This window comes from Acartia tonsa, chromosome 9, assembly GCF_053477335.1.
Source record: "Acartia tonsa isolate MP-2025a chromosome 9, ASM5347733v1, whole genome shotgun sequence".
Classification (NCBI taxonomy): Eukaryota; Metazoa; Arthropoda; class Copepoda; order Calanoida; family Acartiidae; genus Acartia; species Acartia tonsa.
In genome coordinates this window covers 44816312-44831500 of record NC_137268.1, presented here as the reverse complement: position 1 = coordinate 44831500, position 15189 = coordinate 44816312, and the positions used below count along the sequence as shown (strand labels likewise).

The 15189-nt window shown below is 33.2% G+C and overlaps 1 protein-coding gene across 1 annotated transcript in view; it reads left to right on the top strand.

Moving 5' to 3' along the window:
* The window catches only part of Mical (Molecule interacting with CasL), a 237842-nt gene that overhangs the window by 84774 nt on the left and 137879 nt on the right, over positions 1-15189 (top strand). The window contains exons 16-17 of the mRNA XM_080171110.1: positions 5420-5481; positions 12842-12908. Of these exons, the coding sequence (XP_080027236.1) occupies positions 5420-5481; positions 12842-12908 (129 nt within the window). The remainder of the gene's footprint in view (positions 1-5419; positions 5482-12841; positions 12909-15189) is intronic.

Genomic DNA, 15189 nt, shown 5'->3' with positions numbered 1-15189 from the left:
AACCTAAGTTAGATACAATAAAAAAAACTTAGCAACTCATTGAGCAGACGATCTTATGTTGATTTTAAGCAAAGCATCTCTGTTATCAAGTCCAAAAACGTTAGAATGTGGATATCAAATATCTTATATTTTAGCAATTTAAGAAATAGAATGAAATTAAAATTGCTGAATAACTGTAACAATCCCGGATAATAAGTAATTTGTTTCTTAATATTCTTCTGGTAAAAAGAAAAATATTTTGTACTTCACAAAAAAAACAGGAATGGGGAAATCTGCAGGGAGGGAGTGGACAATGGGCTGTTTATTACACTAGTCCTCAAAGTTTTATATTTACTTTTTCTTAACAGTTGGCTCAATAACTTTGGGGACTTTTATTTAATTTTGATTGGTTTATTCAGCATGTTAAGTGTCCAAACGTTTCAACTACTTTTTGTAAACGACAGAAGGGGTAATTTTATTTATCATTATTGGTGATGTACATCAAATCATCGGCCATTGTCTTATCCATTTAGATCACTGAAAATTTTTCAAATTGCACCCAAAGAAAAACTGTTATGTACCCACCTGTTCCGCCCAGTGTTTCGGAGCCGGAGCAGGGAGCCGTGGAGCCGCCATTTTTTGCCGGAGCCATAATTTTCGTTTAAAAACGGCTTCGGCTCCGGACTGGATAAATAAAGAGATTTTTTATAAATTATAATTTGGTAACTCTGTTTTGTCATGTGCAAATGCCCTTTTTAAGTCCATTTTTATCAAAAATTGAACTTTTAAAACCTTCAAAAGTAAAATCTAAAAAATATTTTTTTTATGGTGAAAAAATATATGTCGAGTTTTTCTTATTTTAGGTCGGAGCCGGAGCTGGAGCCGGAGCCGCCATCATCACAGACGGCGTTGCTTAAGTCCCTTAAATCGAAACATAGCCTGGGGGGGTATTCAAGATTTATTTTCAGGAAAAGTGTACCACAGATTTTGCTGGATGGAAATATATTCCCGGGAAATTTTTCCTTGTTTAAATAAGGAGATGTTATACAGTAAAATGCAGAAACCAGAGCTGGATCTTTAAATCATTTTAGTGGTGAGCCAGATCGGGGTGAGCCAACTTTCCACCAATGAGAGCACAGCATTTTATGAAATGCCGCGCTGTGATTGGCTGAAATTCGGCGCACCCCGATCTGGCTCACCACTAAAATGATTTAAAGATCCAGCTTAGGGATCTTTGTTTACAACAAATCATTTTGATTAATGAATAATCACAGACAAAGGGACAAAACTCACAACCTACAAGGATTTTTTGCGCAACTTACTCCTTTCTTTTGCTCAACTTTTTCTTTTTTAAAATTATTGTTAGAAAATGTTTCGTTTCAGGACACAATTGCAAACAAATATTTAACAGGGGGGGGGGGGGAGGTAAATCTGCATTTGGAGTATAATTGAAGGGGTGGGTTATGATATGTTTAATTAAAATGGATTTAATATTATGATACAATGGAAATAGAAATATGAATAAAAATTAAATTTCTGTGTTTTACATTTATTTTGTACAAAAATTTGCAAATGAATTTTACAAAGCTGCAGGCGTTTCATAACCATTCTATTTACTTTTACTTTATCAAACATGCAAACATAAATATAAACAGGGCTTTCAAAAATAAATTAGATGGAAAAATATATTTTACCATCTTACGTTCTTATTATTAGGTGTGGAGTTATGCATTAGGTAGCGTATAATTATTGAAGGAGAAGTATTGTGAGCATAATTTTTTAATAGAAACAACACATGGATTTGTATTTCTTTGATAAAATAGAATATTTTTGTTTTTAAGTTGTGCAGCTTTAAAGCTAAGAACTGCACTTAATGGGAGATAGTTTCATTTTAGTTATTATGTTACTAATTCTCTTTTTATCATAATGCATACTATTATTTAATTCAAAATAAGATAGTTACTTTTTTTGGTACATCACTAAGTACATGTAACATGCGAAATTGATGTTAAAGTCGGAAATTTCAAGGATTGAACATTTAAAGAATAAATTTCAGGACAAAAATTTTAAATAATGTGTAATTTTCACTGATAAGTATTGCTAACTTGCTTATTTACATACAGAATTTAAAATCATTTAATTTAAACTATGATATTGATTAATATATAAATTGAAATGACCAAGTTAATATTGCTCGATAGAATTCTACAAGAGGTAATAATTAACACAACATATAAATTAAAGGCAAATAAAGCGCTATTCATTCTTCATATTGTATATCCCACGTATTCCTGTGCTTAAGTACGCTGTTAATATCAAAAACATTTTACATCAACTCAACTATTCAAAACATATTTGCTTACCTACCTCTTCTAAGAAAGTAGGTAGTAGATTTTATATCATATTTAAAAGGAAATTCCGTTTATTTCAATAGAATAATTGTTAATTGTGTAACTGAAAACTCTTTAGGCATCTCATAGGCATTTATCCTTTGATTGCATGTTCTTTATACGGTGTAAGAATTAGTTTTTTTATTAAATTTATATTTACTTTTATAACATTATAAAGGAATTTTTAATTAAAATGAACGTTTCTAACCATCCAATTTAGATGTGTTGGAAAGCGTGTTGTTAGGCTTGAAAAATGAAAAACGGATACAATCGGGCTTTCACATAATAAGGTAAAAAGATAAGGTTTCAAACAAGGGTTTTAAAAACATAAAGGGCCAATAAATGTCTTAATAAGTATTTTTTTCTGAATTATATGTATAGATTACCTCGTCCCGTTTTAGAAAAATTTTGTTAAAATTTTTGCCCCCAGCCATAATATGGTTGATTTATGCAAAATAATGACCCATGCAAAATAGTTTTTCTGTAATGCAAAAATTGCGGTGGTACAAGCACTGCAAAGTTTTTAAAATTTGCAAAAAGACCTGTTTTTAAAGCTCTTGTACCATCTCAATTTAAAAGATTTTTACAAAATTTCAATTCTAGTGTGTTGATATAAACCTGAAATTTACCAAAAAAATGGGGGCAGTCTCAATTATAACACATGAAGGACAAAGGTGCAGCAAATAATTTTCCAAAGTAAAAATTGCCAAATTGCATACACAAATAATAGAGTTAGGCCGGATTGGACGGATACAGATATCCGACTGATTTAAAATGCTGGATATCCGGTATTCAGGTTTATATTGGCACACTAGAATTGAAATTTTGTAAAAATCTTTAAAATTGAGATGGAACAAAAGCTTTAAAAACGGTCTTTTTGCAGATTTGAAAAAGTTTGTTCCATCTTAATTTTAAAGATTTTCACAAAATTTCAATTCTAGTGTGTCAATATAAACCTGAATACCAGATATCCAGCATTTTGAATCAGTCAGATATCCGTATCCGTCCAATCCAGCTTAACCCTATTATTAATGTATGAAATTTGGCAATTTTTACTTTGGATAATTACTTGTTGCACCTTTGTCCTTCATATGTTATAATTGAGACTGCCCCCTTTTTTTTGGTAAATTTCAGGTTTATATTGACACACTAGAATTGAAATTTTGTAAAAATCTTTTAAATTGAGATGGTACAAGAGCTTTAAAAACAGGTCTTTTTGCAAATTTTAAAAACTTTGCAGTGCTTGTACCATCGCAATTTTTGCATTACAGAAAAACTATTTTGCATGGGTCATTATTTTGCATAAATCAACCATATTATGGCTGGGGGCAAAAATTTTAACAAAATTTTTCTAAAACGGGACAGGGTAGTATAGATATAAACAAGGATGACAACATCCATAAGTAGCGAAGCACAAAATTTCGTGGATGGGAATGACCGTCATGGTTGTTTTCTTTAAACAACGGGAAATTTAATTTTGATATCTAAAACAGAAAAAATTTTGAAAATCGGATCATAAACACCAAAGATATGGGGAAAAATGTAAAAAATTTGAAAATAGCCAAAACCCTGCAAAAAGGCAGTCTGACCATTATTGTTGTTTTCTTCAAACGACGGAAAATTTAATTTTAACATCTTTAACTGAAAAAAATTTGAAAATTGGACTAAAAACACCAAAGATATGGGGGAAAATGTAAAAAAAATATAAAATAGCCAAAAACCTGCAAAAAAGGCAGTCTGACCTTCATAGTTGTTTTCTTCAAACGACGGGAAATTTGATTTTGATTTCTATAACTGAAAAAAATTTGAAAATCGGTTCATAAACACCAAAGATATGGTGGAAAATGTAAAAATAGCTAAAAACCTGCAAAAAGGCAGTCTGACCGTTATTGTTGTTTTCTCCAAACGACGGAAAATTTAATTTTGATATCTTTAACTGAAAGAATTTTGAAAATCGGACCATAAACACCAAAGATATGGGGGAAAATGTGGAAAATCTAAAAATAGCCTAAAACCTGCTAAAAAACCGTCCGACCGCCAGTGATGTTTTATAGTTAATTGTGCTCCTTAATGATGGGAATGTTGTCAAAAAATTTCAGAATTCTATCTTTTATAGGAGCTGAGTAAATCCCATTTCCCCCATAGCGTTACGGTTTGACGGACTGACTGACGGACTGACTGACGGACTGACTGACGGACAAAGTGAATTATAGAGTAGCTTCGCTACTAAAAATGATAATTTGAAAAAAAGGAGAACAATGCCTAGTGTCCTTTTTTGTACACTTGGAAATGTAAGATAAATGTTTAAAAATATTTGTACATCTAGAAATAGCATAGCTTAGATTAGTCATATCTATCAAAGTGAAAAATATAACTTTTGATTAGCATTAAGCTAGTTATGCCTAAGGAAGGGTGTCTGCGGCTGAAGATTCGACACATACACGCGGATTAGTCGGATGCGGATTCGGTTTCCCTAATGTCATGTAACTGAGTAAAAATTTGGCTGAAGAAGGCCTAAGTTGGGTATTTTTTTTTGGTGGATTTGGCTCTTTTAAGTTGCGCGTCTGATTCTGTGACTATACTAAGTAATCTTATATAGATAACTTTTTTTTATAATATATTTGTATAATTTTCAGTTGTTTTGTATGAACTTAACATCATAAACTATACCTTGCACTTATAGTCGCTTAATCTTAATACTTATATTTCAGCACAGCTTTCATAAGTATTGTAAATTATTACTACCTCACAAACTGCTGATGCATCTTTGCTTTACTCTAATCAACTAGATGACTCCCATAGACTCTGAATTGCTATTGCTATTTATATTTTGCGTAAATGTAATCTAAAATATGTAATATGAAGACGAAATGATATCTATAATTGAATGATCTTCAATTTGTGTGACTTACTTTGAACAGTATGTGCATGTTCCATACTTTCAAAAAAAATTATTGGAAATCGACCCAACGATTAAAAAAAGGATAGTCGTTTTTCTGAAAATCTGAAAAATGTCCCAATATTGTTTATGTGAATTTCCACATGACAGGGAGTTCTGATAGAGAATCTGGCCGACCCTTCCGCTCTGCTGTCACCAGACAATATAAACCAGGTAAATATTTTATTTAAAGTAGAGCAGCTATAAAGTAATTGACTTTGCGTATATATTGGAATAAAAAGCTTTTAATATATTCTTATATAAAAGTAACAAGGATGTCTATCTATATGTCTGTCTGTTTGTGTTTGAAGAAAAGGATCTCGCTTTCACTGAACAGTTATGATTCTTCTTTACCAGAAGCTTCTTATAGGTCCTGGAAGGGTTTTAAAATATTTTAGGAGAGAGTTACCACAACTATTTTTGTGAAATCGTCCCTAGAGGCCTCATCTGGGGAAGCCGCTTAACATATTGAGAGAAAAAATTGGTTTAAAACCTATCCTAACCACCTATGTAATATTATCAACTGGAGTTAGAAATAACCAAACAGACCAAATAATTTAGTTTTACATTAGGAAAAGTAAAAAGTTAACATTTTCACAACTTTTATAAAGTTTTACGTATTTTATTTGACTATATTGCGGATTTATTCTTATATAAACAAGGATGACAACATCCATAAAAGCGAAGCTCTGAAATGGAAGGACAAACGGACATTAACACTTGTATAATGTCAGAACTGAATAATCAGAATGCGAATGTATAAGAGTAAAAGCAAAATTGTAAGTAAATTTGTTGAAAAACTGCTTTATACAGGATAATGATTATGGACATACTTACATTTTTAGGACTTGATTATAGAGTTGCTTCGCTTATAATAGTGTACTTTGTTGTCCTATGAATCAGTATAGCAAAAATCAGATCATTCGGATAATTAGGTCACATACAAATTTGTTGTTAAAAATGTAAAAAAAAATCAACATGTTTAAAATGGACGTACGGATATTCTGGTAATGATTATAGAGTTGCTACGCTTTCTAAATCGTACCTAACTATTACAGGAATCACCATGCAAAATTTTAAATCGATAGGACAATTCTAACATGCCTAAATTAACGAAAGAAGCTATTAAAAAAGTTTTAAAAAATCAACATGTTTAAAATGGACGTACGGACATTTTGGTAATGATTATAGAGTTGCTACGCTTTCTAAATAGTACCTAACTACTAAAAGAATCACCATGCAAAATTTGAAATCGATAGGACAATTCTAACATGTCTAAATTAACGAAAAAAGCTATCCGTTACGGACGGACGGACGGACCGACCTACCCTAATTATAGAAAAGCTTCGCTTTTAAAAAGTAGGCTCTTGGTCTGTTGTCACTGATTAGTTTTAAAGGTGTAACATACTACAATAAATGTCTTAGAAACACTTCAGACATCAATATATGTAAAAAAAAACCTAGAACAGGGAAACATATGATACTTGTTTTTATTCATAAATGTCCTAAATGAAAAATATTTATTCAACATACAAGAAAGGATTGTTTTACCATTGTCTTTTTGCTGTATTAACAAGCAGTTTTAGAGTTCATTTAAATAATATTACCTTTCCCATCATTACTAACATAACTAAGGACGTCAAGGAGAAGGGTTATCCCCCCGCCCCCCACCCCAATCAAAAAAAAGCTTAGACGTTCTCGAATGCAACTACGACTTTCTTCTTTGTATTAAATGTCCCTCTCCCTTTTGTGATTTAGTCCAGAAAAAGTTGTGGAGCGAACAATTGTAAAAACTTTACTATCTTTTTCTACCACAAAATTAGGCCTGTCTAGGACACACATACGTATTATTAAAATGTAAGGTAGGGAAGTTTGTACACTTTTTTGTTCATGCCTATTTTAAAAGTTAAAGAGTTAAGACTCTAGTGGGCTAGGTGTCAATGCACCTTGAAACATACATATAATACTTATGATTGCGGTGTAAAGCGTCCATTCACCCATCAGACAACCAACTCTCTGAGATGCACGACCTTTGTCTGAGAAGTCCCAACTGTGCATGGTAGCGAGTTGCGCCTGTTTTGGGCCAAGGCATTCCCCCCACTCTAACTATTTACGTCGCACATCTGACATAGTAGCAGTGGGAACCATTTTTAACGTCTTTAGTTATGACGCGGTGTTGGACCGAGATTCGAACCTATCACCTTCCCGACGACGAGCGGATGCGCTACGTGTTGAGCCCAGGGTTGTCATTTTGGGCGGGCAGTTTTGGGCGGGCGCTTTTGGGCCGCCCAATATAAGGTCCTTTTGGGCAGTTTTGGGCACCCCCCTTTTAGGGGGAGAGAAAAAGGGGAGGGGGTTAAAAAAGAGGGGGGGGGCGGGCCTATTTTTTGGGTGATATCCTTATACTAAAGTAACAGGATGTGTGTCTGTTTGTTTGTGTGTCTGTGTGTTTGTACCGAAGGATCTCGCTAACCGCTGAACCGATCAGGTTCTCCTTAACAGGGTAGCTTCTCATAGCTATAATATAACTATTTTGGGGGAGGGTACCACCACCCTTCTAAGAGAAATCGCCCCTAGAAAAAAATTAAGCTCTCCCAAAAACTTTTTTTAAAATTTTTTAAACTAAAAATAAAAATGGGGGGAGGAACCCCCCCCCCAAAAAAAAAAAAAAATTATTCCTCCCCCCCCCCAAATTTTTTTTTACTTTTTCTTTTCAAATCTAATATAATAATTGGATTATCAAATTTGACTCTCCCCTCCTCAAGTGCCCCTAGAGGCCTCTAAGGCCGTAGCCGTTAGTTAACTATATAAATTAGTAAGCTTTTTTGTATCTAGAGAAGGATTTCGCTAACAGCTGAACCGATAAGGTTCTCCTTTCCAGTGGAGCTTTTATAGGTCCTGAGATGGTTTTAGGCTATTTTATTTCTAATAATAAGTCTAGGTATGGTTTTAGGCTATTTTATATCCTTTTTATATGCTTTTTACGACATTTGCCCAAAAAGTGTGCCCAAAACCACTTTTGGGCGCCCAAAACCCGCCCAGAACCCTTTTGGGCAATTAGGCCGCCCAATATCAAAAAAAGTGCCCAATTCGACAACCCTGGTTGAGCCACGTGTCGCGGGTTTATTTTAAAAGTTACCAGTCCTCTTACCTTTAATAAAAGCTACATGTAAAATGAACATTGTGGGATTTCCTTTTTTTGGTATTTGTTGCTGTAATTTTAGATAAAGTTTACCCTCATATTGATAAGTCTGTTTTTTTAATAATTTCATTTTTATCAGGAATAGTTTTCAGTGTCTTTGAAAATCATACCTTTAATCAAAAATGTTTTTGTAAAATTACTAAATATTTCTTGAATTTATAAAAGGTTTCTAAAGGTTACTTAGTTTTTTCTTTATTAAAAATTCTGGTATTATATTAGCTTATATTTATAAAACACTGCATCTCACTATGCAAATTCTATAATTCTTAATTATGAATTTGTAAAAAAAAAAGATATTTTGTGGCACTTTTAGAACAATGTTAAAAAACTTTTACCACAAAGTTTTATAATATAACAATATTGTACTGTTAACAAAAAAAGACTGCTAAACCTATTCTTCTGAATATTAGTAAAGTTTTACTTCGAAACAGATTAATATCCGGTGGATTAGAACTGGGTCTTAGCCATACTGAAAAATTATGTATACGAATATAAAAATGTACAATCATGTATAAGCTAAAATCAGTATAATTATACATTTCATATAACCTGTTTATAATACGATTCGATATTTAGCTATTCTTTATTGCTTAGGTGTCAGGATAGAGTAAGAGATTTCATTCCAATTAAAGTTTATTCGAGTTCTCTGAATAAAACCAAACAGATTTGAAAGCCATCCTTAGATGTGTTAGGTTTCGTCTAAAGGTATTTAGTGAGGCCACACTAGGTGCAAGGTCATAGAATACAATGAAAATATTTAGGGGATGGGTGCTTGCTCTACCTGGTGGCCTTAACGGGATTCTGTTATAAGTGCAATAGACAGACAAATCCAATACTCTTTATAATGAAAAAAAAATATATTTTACTTACTATGAGAAAAATTATCTTTTTTTAATATCTACACGTTTTACACGGCAGCAAGTCTCGTGGAGAAAAAGCATGTCAAATCACATTGACTGTGATGCTATTTTTTGTCAAACCTCATTTATGTATTACACTTTATAAATAATATCTTATTTGGATCTAGTGCAGTTCACGGTAAAATATTCCTGGTAACGTTATCTCCAAAAAAAACTAAAAACTTTAAAGGCGAAACGGGGAATTACTTAATAATGCACAGTTATCTCGCATTGCACTTAAATGCGCGAAAAAGACTTTTACACGTTTTTTCTTTAATATAGCTTTCTCTTTGCGTCATTGTATCATCATCTAGATTATTTAAAGGCCTTCTTATGAAGATAAACGTTACAAGGAACATTTTAACGTGAACTGTAAAAGATCCTCTTATTTAACACTGTGTATACCAAGCAAAATTAAATATTCTTAAAGCAAAAAATATTTTCAATAATTATAATAATTTCCCATGAAAAAAGTATCTAAATGGTTTATTAGATTTGCAGAAAAGTCAGAGGCAAATTAGTTTTCGTTATATTGCTCTATCCCTCCCTTTCTTGAGCAAGGAAAACCTGAAGGAAAAAAATACAAACTTGAACTTCGCTAATTTTGAAACTATTCAGGGACTCAGGAGTTTTTAATTTACAATTTTCTTACACCTAAAACCAGCTTCTAATGGTAGAATTTTACACGCAAGACTTTTGAGGAAGATTATTTGTTGTCTATTGTACTATCCCTGCATTGAATTTTTCATTTATGCAAGGTTTGTATAATTAGTATTACTAAGAGATTTAATTTTGGAAAACTTAAATTAAACAAATTTTGTAACAAAATTAGTATAACTAAATATTATAGACAAGGATTATTATTCTTAAATGGGCAGAGCTTGAAATTATCATGAACTTATGCCAAGGCATACAATTAACTGTTATGATTGAGAACATATTAAATTGTTGTATTATATTTGACTATTAGGTATGCCCCTAGACCCTTTTATAGCAAATCAGATGGGGGGCAGATTAGACACCGCCCTCCATTTTAAATTATAAAAAGAAAAAGAGAGGTACAAAAACCTTACAACACTTAAAACAAAGAAGATAAAGTATAGAATAGAATCCAGGTAGAAGATTCTGCCTGGCTAGCCTGAAGTAAAATTGGAACTTTTGAAAGACCAAAACGGCTACAAGGCTGTTAGTAAATAACATGATTTCAGTAATTATTCAGAAAAAATATTCAAAATAAATTTCTTTTCCAATGATTTACTAAAAGCCATGTAGCCAAGAATCCAGCTTCCTCTTCCCTATTCACAATGGATTAAAAATGAATTTAATGTGCATATTAAGCCTTAAAAAAATAATTATGTAAGAAAATTTACAAAAAAATATTGGTCTCAGTATTTATATTATAAAACTAAGTTGCGCTCTTATGTTTCTTATATTAGATGTTGATACAAATTAAACTTTTCTAGTTTTGTCCAACTAGTCATTGTGATTTGTACTTTATCATTATTGTCTTTACTGCGCAAGTCAAAGATTCCTTCAAATTTCCCAGAAATATTTAGGGTTTTCATTTCTATTCCTCCTTATTCTATGACTTAAAATTTCTTAAATTTTGACGCAAAAAAAATTGCAAATTTCTTAAATATTATCTTTCTGAAGGCGGGTTCTAATGAAATTATTCTAAAATCATTTCACATCATGTTAATAAGAAACACATGACTAAATATTTACTGTGTTTCTTATGCACCAAAAAAGTCCCCTTTTAAGTTCTTCTTTGAAGAAAGACAATTATTAAACCTCAGTGAAAAAGGAAAGGATCATTGTAGAGAAAAGTTCAATACTTCATACAGTGTTAATTAAATTATAGTGAAAAAGGGGGTGGGGAGTTGAAAGTCGAACACCCCCCCCCCTTCAACTTTTAATTTTAGTTTTATAAGAAATGTTAATAAAATTTTTGAGGTTTTTTTTCACAAAGGGCGATTTCTCTGGGGAGGTTTAGTGCTACCCACCCCAAACATAGTTACAAGACCTTTGAGAAGCTTTAATGCAAAGGAGAACCATATCGGTTTCAGCCCTTCGTTACACAAGACAATTACAGATCCTGTTATTTTTTTTATAAGGATTACAGGCGCGTAATATCATATGTCATAAATTCAATCTTATTTTCAAATTTGCACAATTCTCTAGATATTTTATTCTTTGCGGCTCAGAAATTGCGTTGTTACCTATGGAAGTAAAAGCCATCAGTCCCAAAGTCAGCATTTATAATTACGTATACATGTATTTTCCCTGACTTGTTTCTTCCTTTATCTCTGGTAAAGCTTACAAAACTTAACAACAAAAAAAGAAAATAGGTTTTTAAAATATTGAACTCTCAATTTTCTCTTGTAATACCAATTATTTCTTATACAACTTTTTCTTTTAAGTTTATAAACTTCATTTCAAATAATGCATGTTTTAGTCAAGGATGATTTCTTCCAAAATTTCAAAATAAAGAGTACCGTAGGCAGGCAGGGAGAAAGCCTTAGACTCTAGATAATGCTGGTACCTAATGTTTCTAAACACATTCTCTCATTCGTTGACCTAAAATACTTTTGGGACCTTTGATTAGTGTCTTACACCAATACTTTTTAATCTATAGATGTTGTAATATTTATCTTCAAATTTGGAAGTATACATGATATGTATACTTATAATAAAGTAACAGGATGTTTGTGTGTTTGTATGTTTGTACTGAAGGATCTCGCTAACCACTGAACCGATCGGGTTCTCCTTAACAGGGTAGATTCTCATATGTCCCGGGAAGGCTTATAACTATTTTAAGGGAGGGTACCACCACCCTCCCTAGAGAAATAATTTTTTTTTTAACTTCTCGATTTTAGAAAGAGAGTTCAACGAAAAATAAACGTCAAACGCAAAATAGCCATATTTTAGATATAAAAAAAAACATTTAAAGTGCCACTAGAGGACTCTAGGGGCGTAGCCGCTAGTTACATATTTAGTTCTTATTATCCATGTGTTTAATAGTCCAATGTTATTTTATTGCTTTTGATAAGGATTATTGAAGAATTTCTGAATATGAAAATAAAAATGTTTAGGTAAAAAATATTTGAAACAGTAATGGTACAGCAATAAGCATATCTACAAACAATAACATCAATGGATGGTTAATATACGTGGATATTATGACAGGAGAAAAATTTTCATCAATTTAACTTGCTAACACGGAACTCATTTATTTGATCATCCATTCCGAGGGGAGGGGATCGTTATTTTAGCCCACTGCAAGTTTAACTATATTAAAAATATAAAAATCTAGTGTAAGATCCAAGTTATGCTTTCATGATAATATCCTGTTCTTTTCAAGAAAATCTACAGTCCTAGTTATTTTAAGTATTCTGATTGTTTTTCATTCCGTTGATAATTTCTTTCTTTTCAGGAGGCTTTGTTCCAATATGCAAGAGAAGCTGCGGATTTTGCCACCAAGGGCCAACTGCCACATTTAGGTAAGAACTAAGTCCTTCTAAAATCTTTTGACAAGGGACCAGGATTCTGACAAACAATTCTAAGTGAAAATTTCAGTATGACCCTTTTTTTCTTTTTTCTCCTCCTTCTTTACCCACTTCCCTTTAGTTACAAACAACAAGTGTAACGCCGTGCCAATTATACAACACTAAAATATTACCTAAATTTTCGGCAATTTCAAATGGAATTAATTGGCTGAATCTCAGCCCCTTAGCGTATCATTAGCCTAACTAACTTAAGACATACTTTCCTTTAGCAGATCCCTATCCAGGTATAAACTGTTTTAATCAACTTTTCTGTCCTATTGTAAGTTGCAGCAGATAATATCATAAAAAAGTTGCAAAAAATGTAGGGATACAGGGATAGGACGAATTATGATAAGGGGGGGGGGTAAAATGTGGTGACTCGTCACACGACATACCAGCAATTTTATTTTGGGTGCTACTCCCTTAGTTTTAGAGATAATTGGATGAAATCTTTTGGGCTGGGTCACTAATTACCCCAACTATTGGTATCTTTCAAAAAAAACGGCGGCGGGACCGCCGCTCCCGCCGCCCACCGCCGTTTTCCGCCGCCACCAAAAAAATTTTTTTTATTGCATTTCTCGCCGAATTAGGCAATTTGGAATCATTTGAGACCATGTTATTTTTTTCAAAAAATTTTCCCCTTACAAGCAACCCTGCGGGGGGACTTAGTCATTTTTTTCAAATTCTCGTTTATCAAGGTATATCTTAAATACAGTGCTGCTCCTGTGCTTTTAAAGATATTGAAACAAAATCTTTTTAGGTTGGTAAGTAAAAAATATTTGAATTAAGAAAACGGCGGCGGGACCGCCGCTCCCGCCGTCCGCCGCCGTTTTCCGCCACCACCAAAAAAAATTTTTTTATTGCATTTCTCGCCGAATTAGGCAATTTGGAATCATTTGAGACCATGTTATTTTTTTCAAAAAATTTTCCCCTTACAAGCAACCCTGCGGGGGGTCATTTTTTTCAAATTCTCGTTTATCAAGGTATATCTTAAATACAGTGCTACTCCTGTGCTTTTAAAGATATTGAAACAAAATCTTTTTAGCTAGGTCAGTAAAAAATATTTACATAAAAAATGGCAGAGGTACCACCGCGGAAAACGGCGGCGGGACCACCGCTCCCGCCGTCCACCGCCGTTTTCCGCCGCCACCAGAAAAAAATTTTTCATTGCATTTCTCGCCGAATTAGGCGATTTAGAATCATTTGAGACCATGTTTTTTTACTTACCCACCCAACACCTTAAAAGATAAAAGATTATGTTTTGAAAAAAAAAAATTGGTGGTGGCGGAAAACTGCGGCGGACGGCGGGAGCGGCGGTCCCGCCGCCGTTTTCTTAATTCAAATATTTTTTACTTACCAACCTAAAAAGATTTTGTTTCAATATCTTCAAAATCACAGGAAAATTACTGTATTTAAATATACCTTGATAAACGAGATTTTGGAAGTCCCCTCACAGGGTTGCTTGTAAGGGGATAATTTTTTGAAAAAAATAACATGGTCTCAAATGATTCCAAATTGCCTAATTCGGCGAGAAATGCAATAAAAAATTTTTTTTTGGTGGTGGCGGAAAACGGCGGCGGACGGCGGGAGCGGCGGTCCCGCCGCCGTTTTCTTAATTCAAATATTTTTTACTTACCAACCTAAAAAGATTTTGTTTCAATATCTTTAAGAGCACAGGAGTAGCACTGTATTTAAGATATACCTTGATAAACGAGAATTTGAAAGTCCCCCCACAGGGTTGCTTGTAAGGGGATAATTTTTTGAAAAAAATAACATGGTCTCAAATGATTCCAAATTGCCTAATTCGGCGAGAAATGCAATAAAAAAATTTTTTTTGGTGGTGGCGGAAAACGGCGGCGGACGGCGGGAGCGGCGGTCCCGCCGCCGTTTTCTTAATTCAAATATTTTTTACTTACCAACCTAAAAAGATTTTGTTTCAATATCTTCAAAATCACAGGAAAATTACTGTATTTAAATATACCTTGATAAACGAGATTTTGGAAGTCCCCCCGCAGGGTTCCTTGTAAGGGGAAAAATTTTTGAAAAAAATAACATGGTCTCGAATGATTCCAAATTGCCTAATTCGGCGAGAAATGCAATAAAAAAATTTTTTTTGGTGGCGGCGGAAAACGGCGGCGGGCGGCGGGATCGGCGGTCCCGCCGCCGTTTTTTTTGAAAGATACCAATAGTTGGGGTTATTAGTGACCCAGCCCAAAAGATTTCATCCAATTATCTC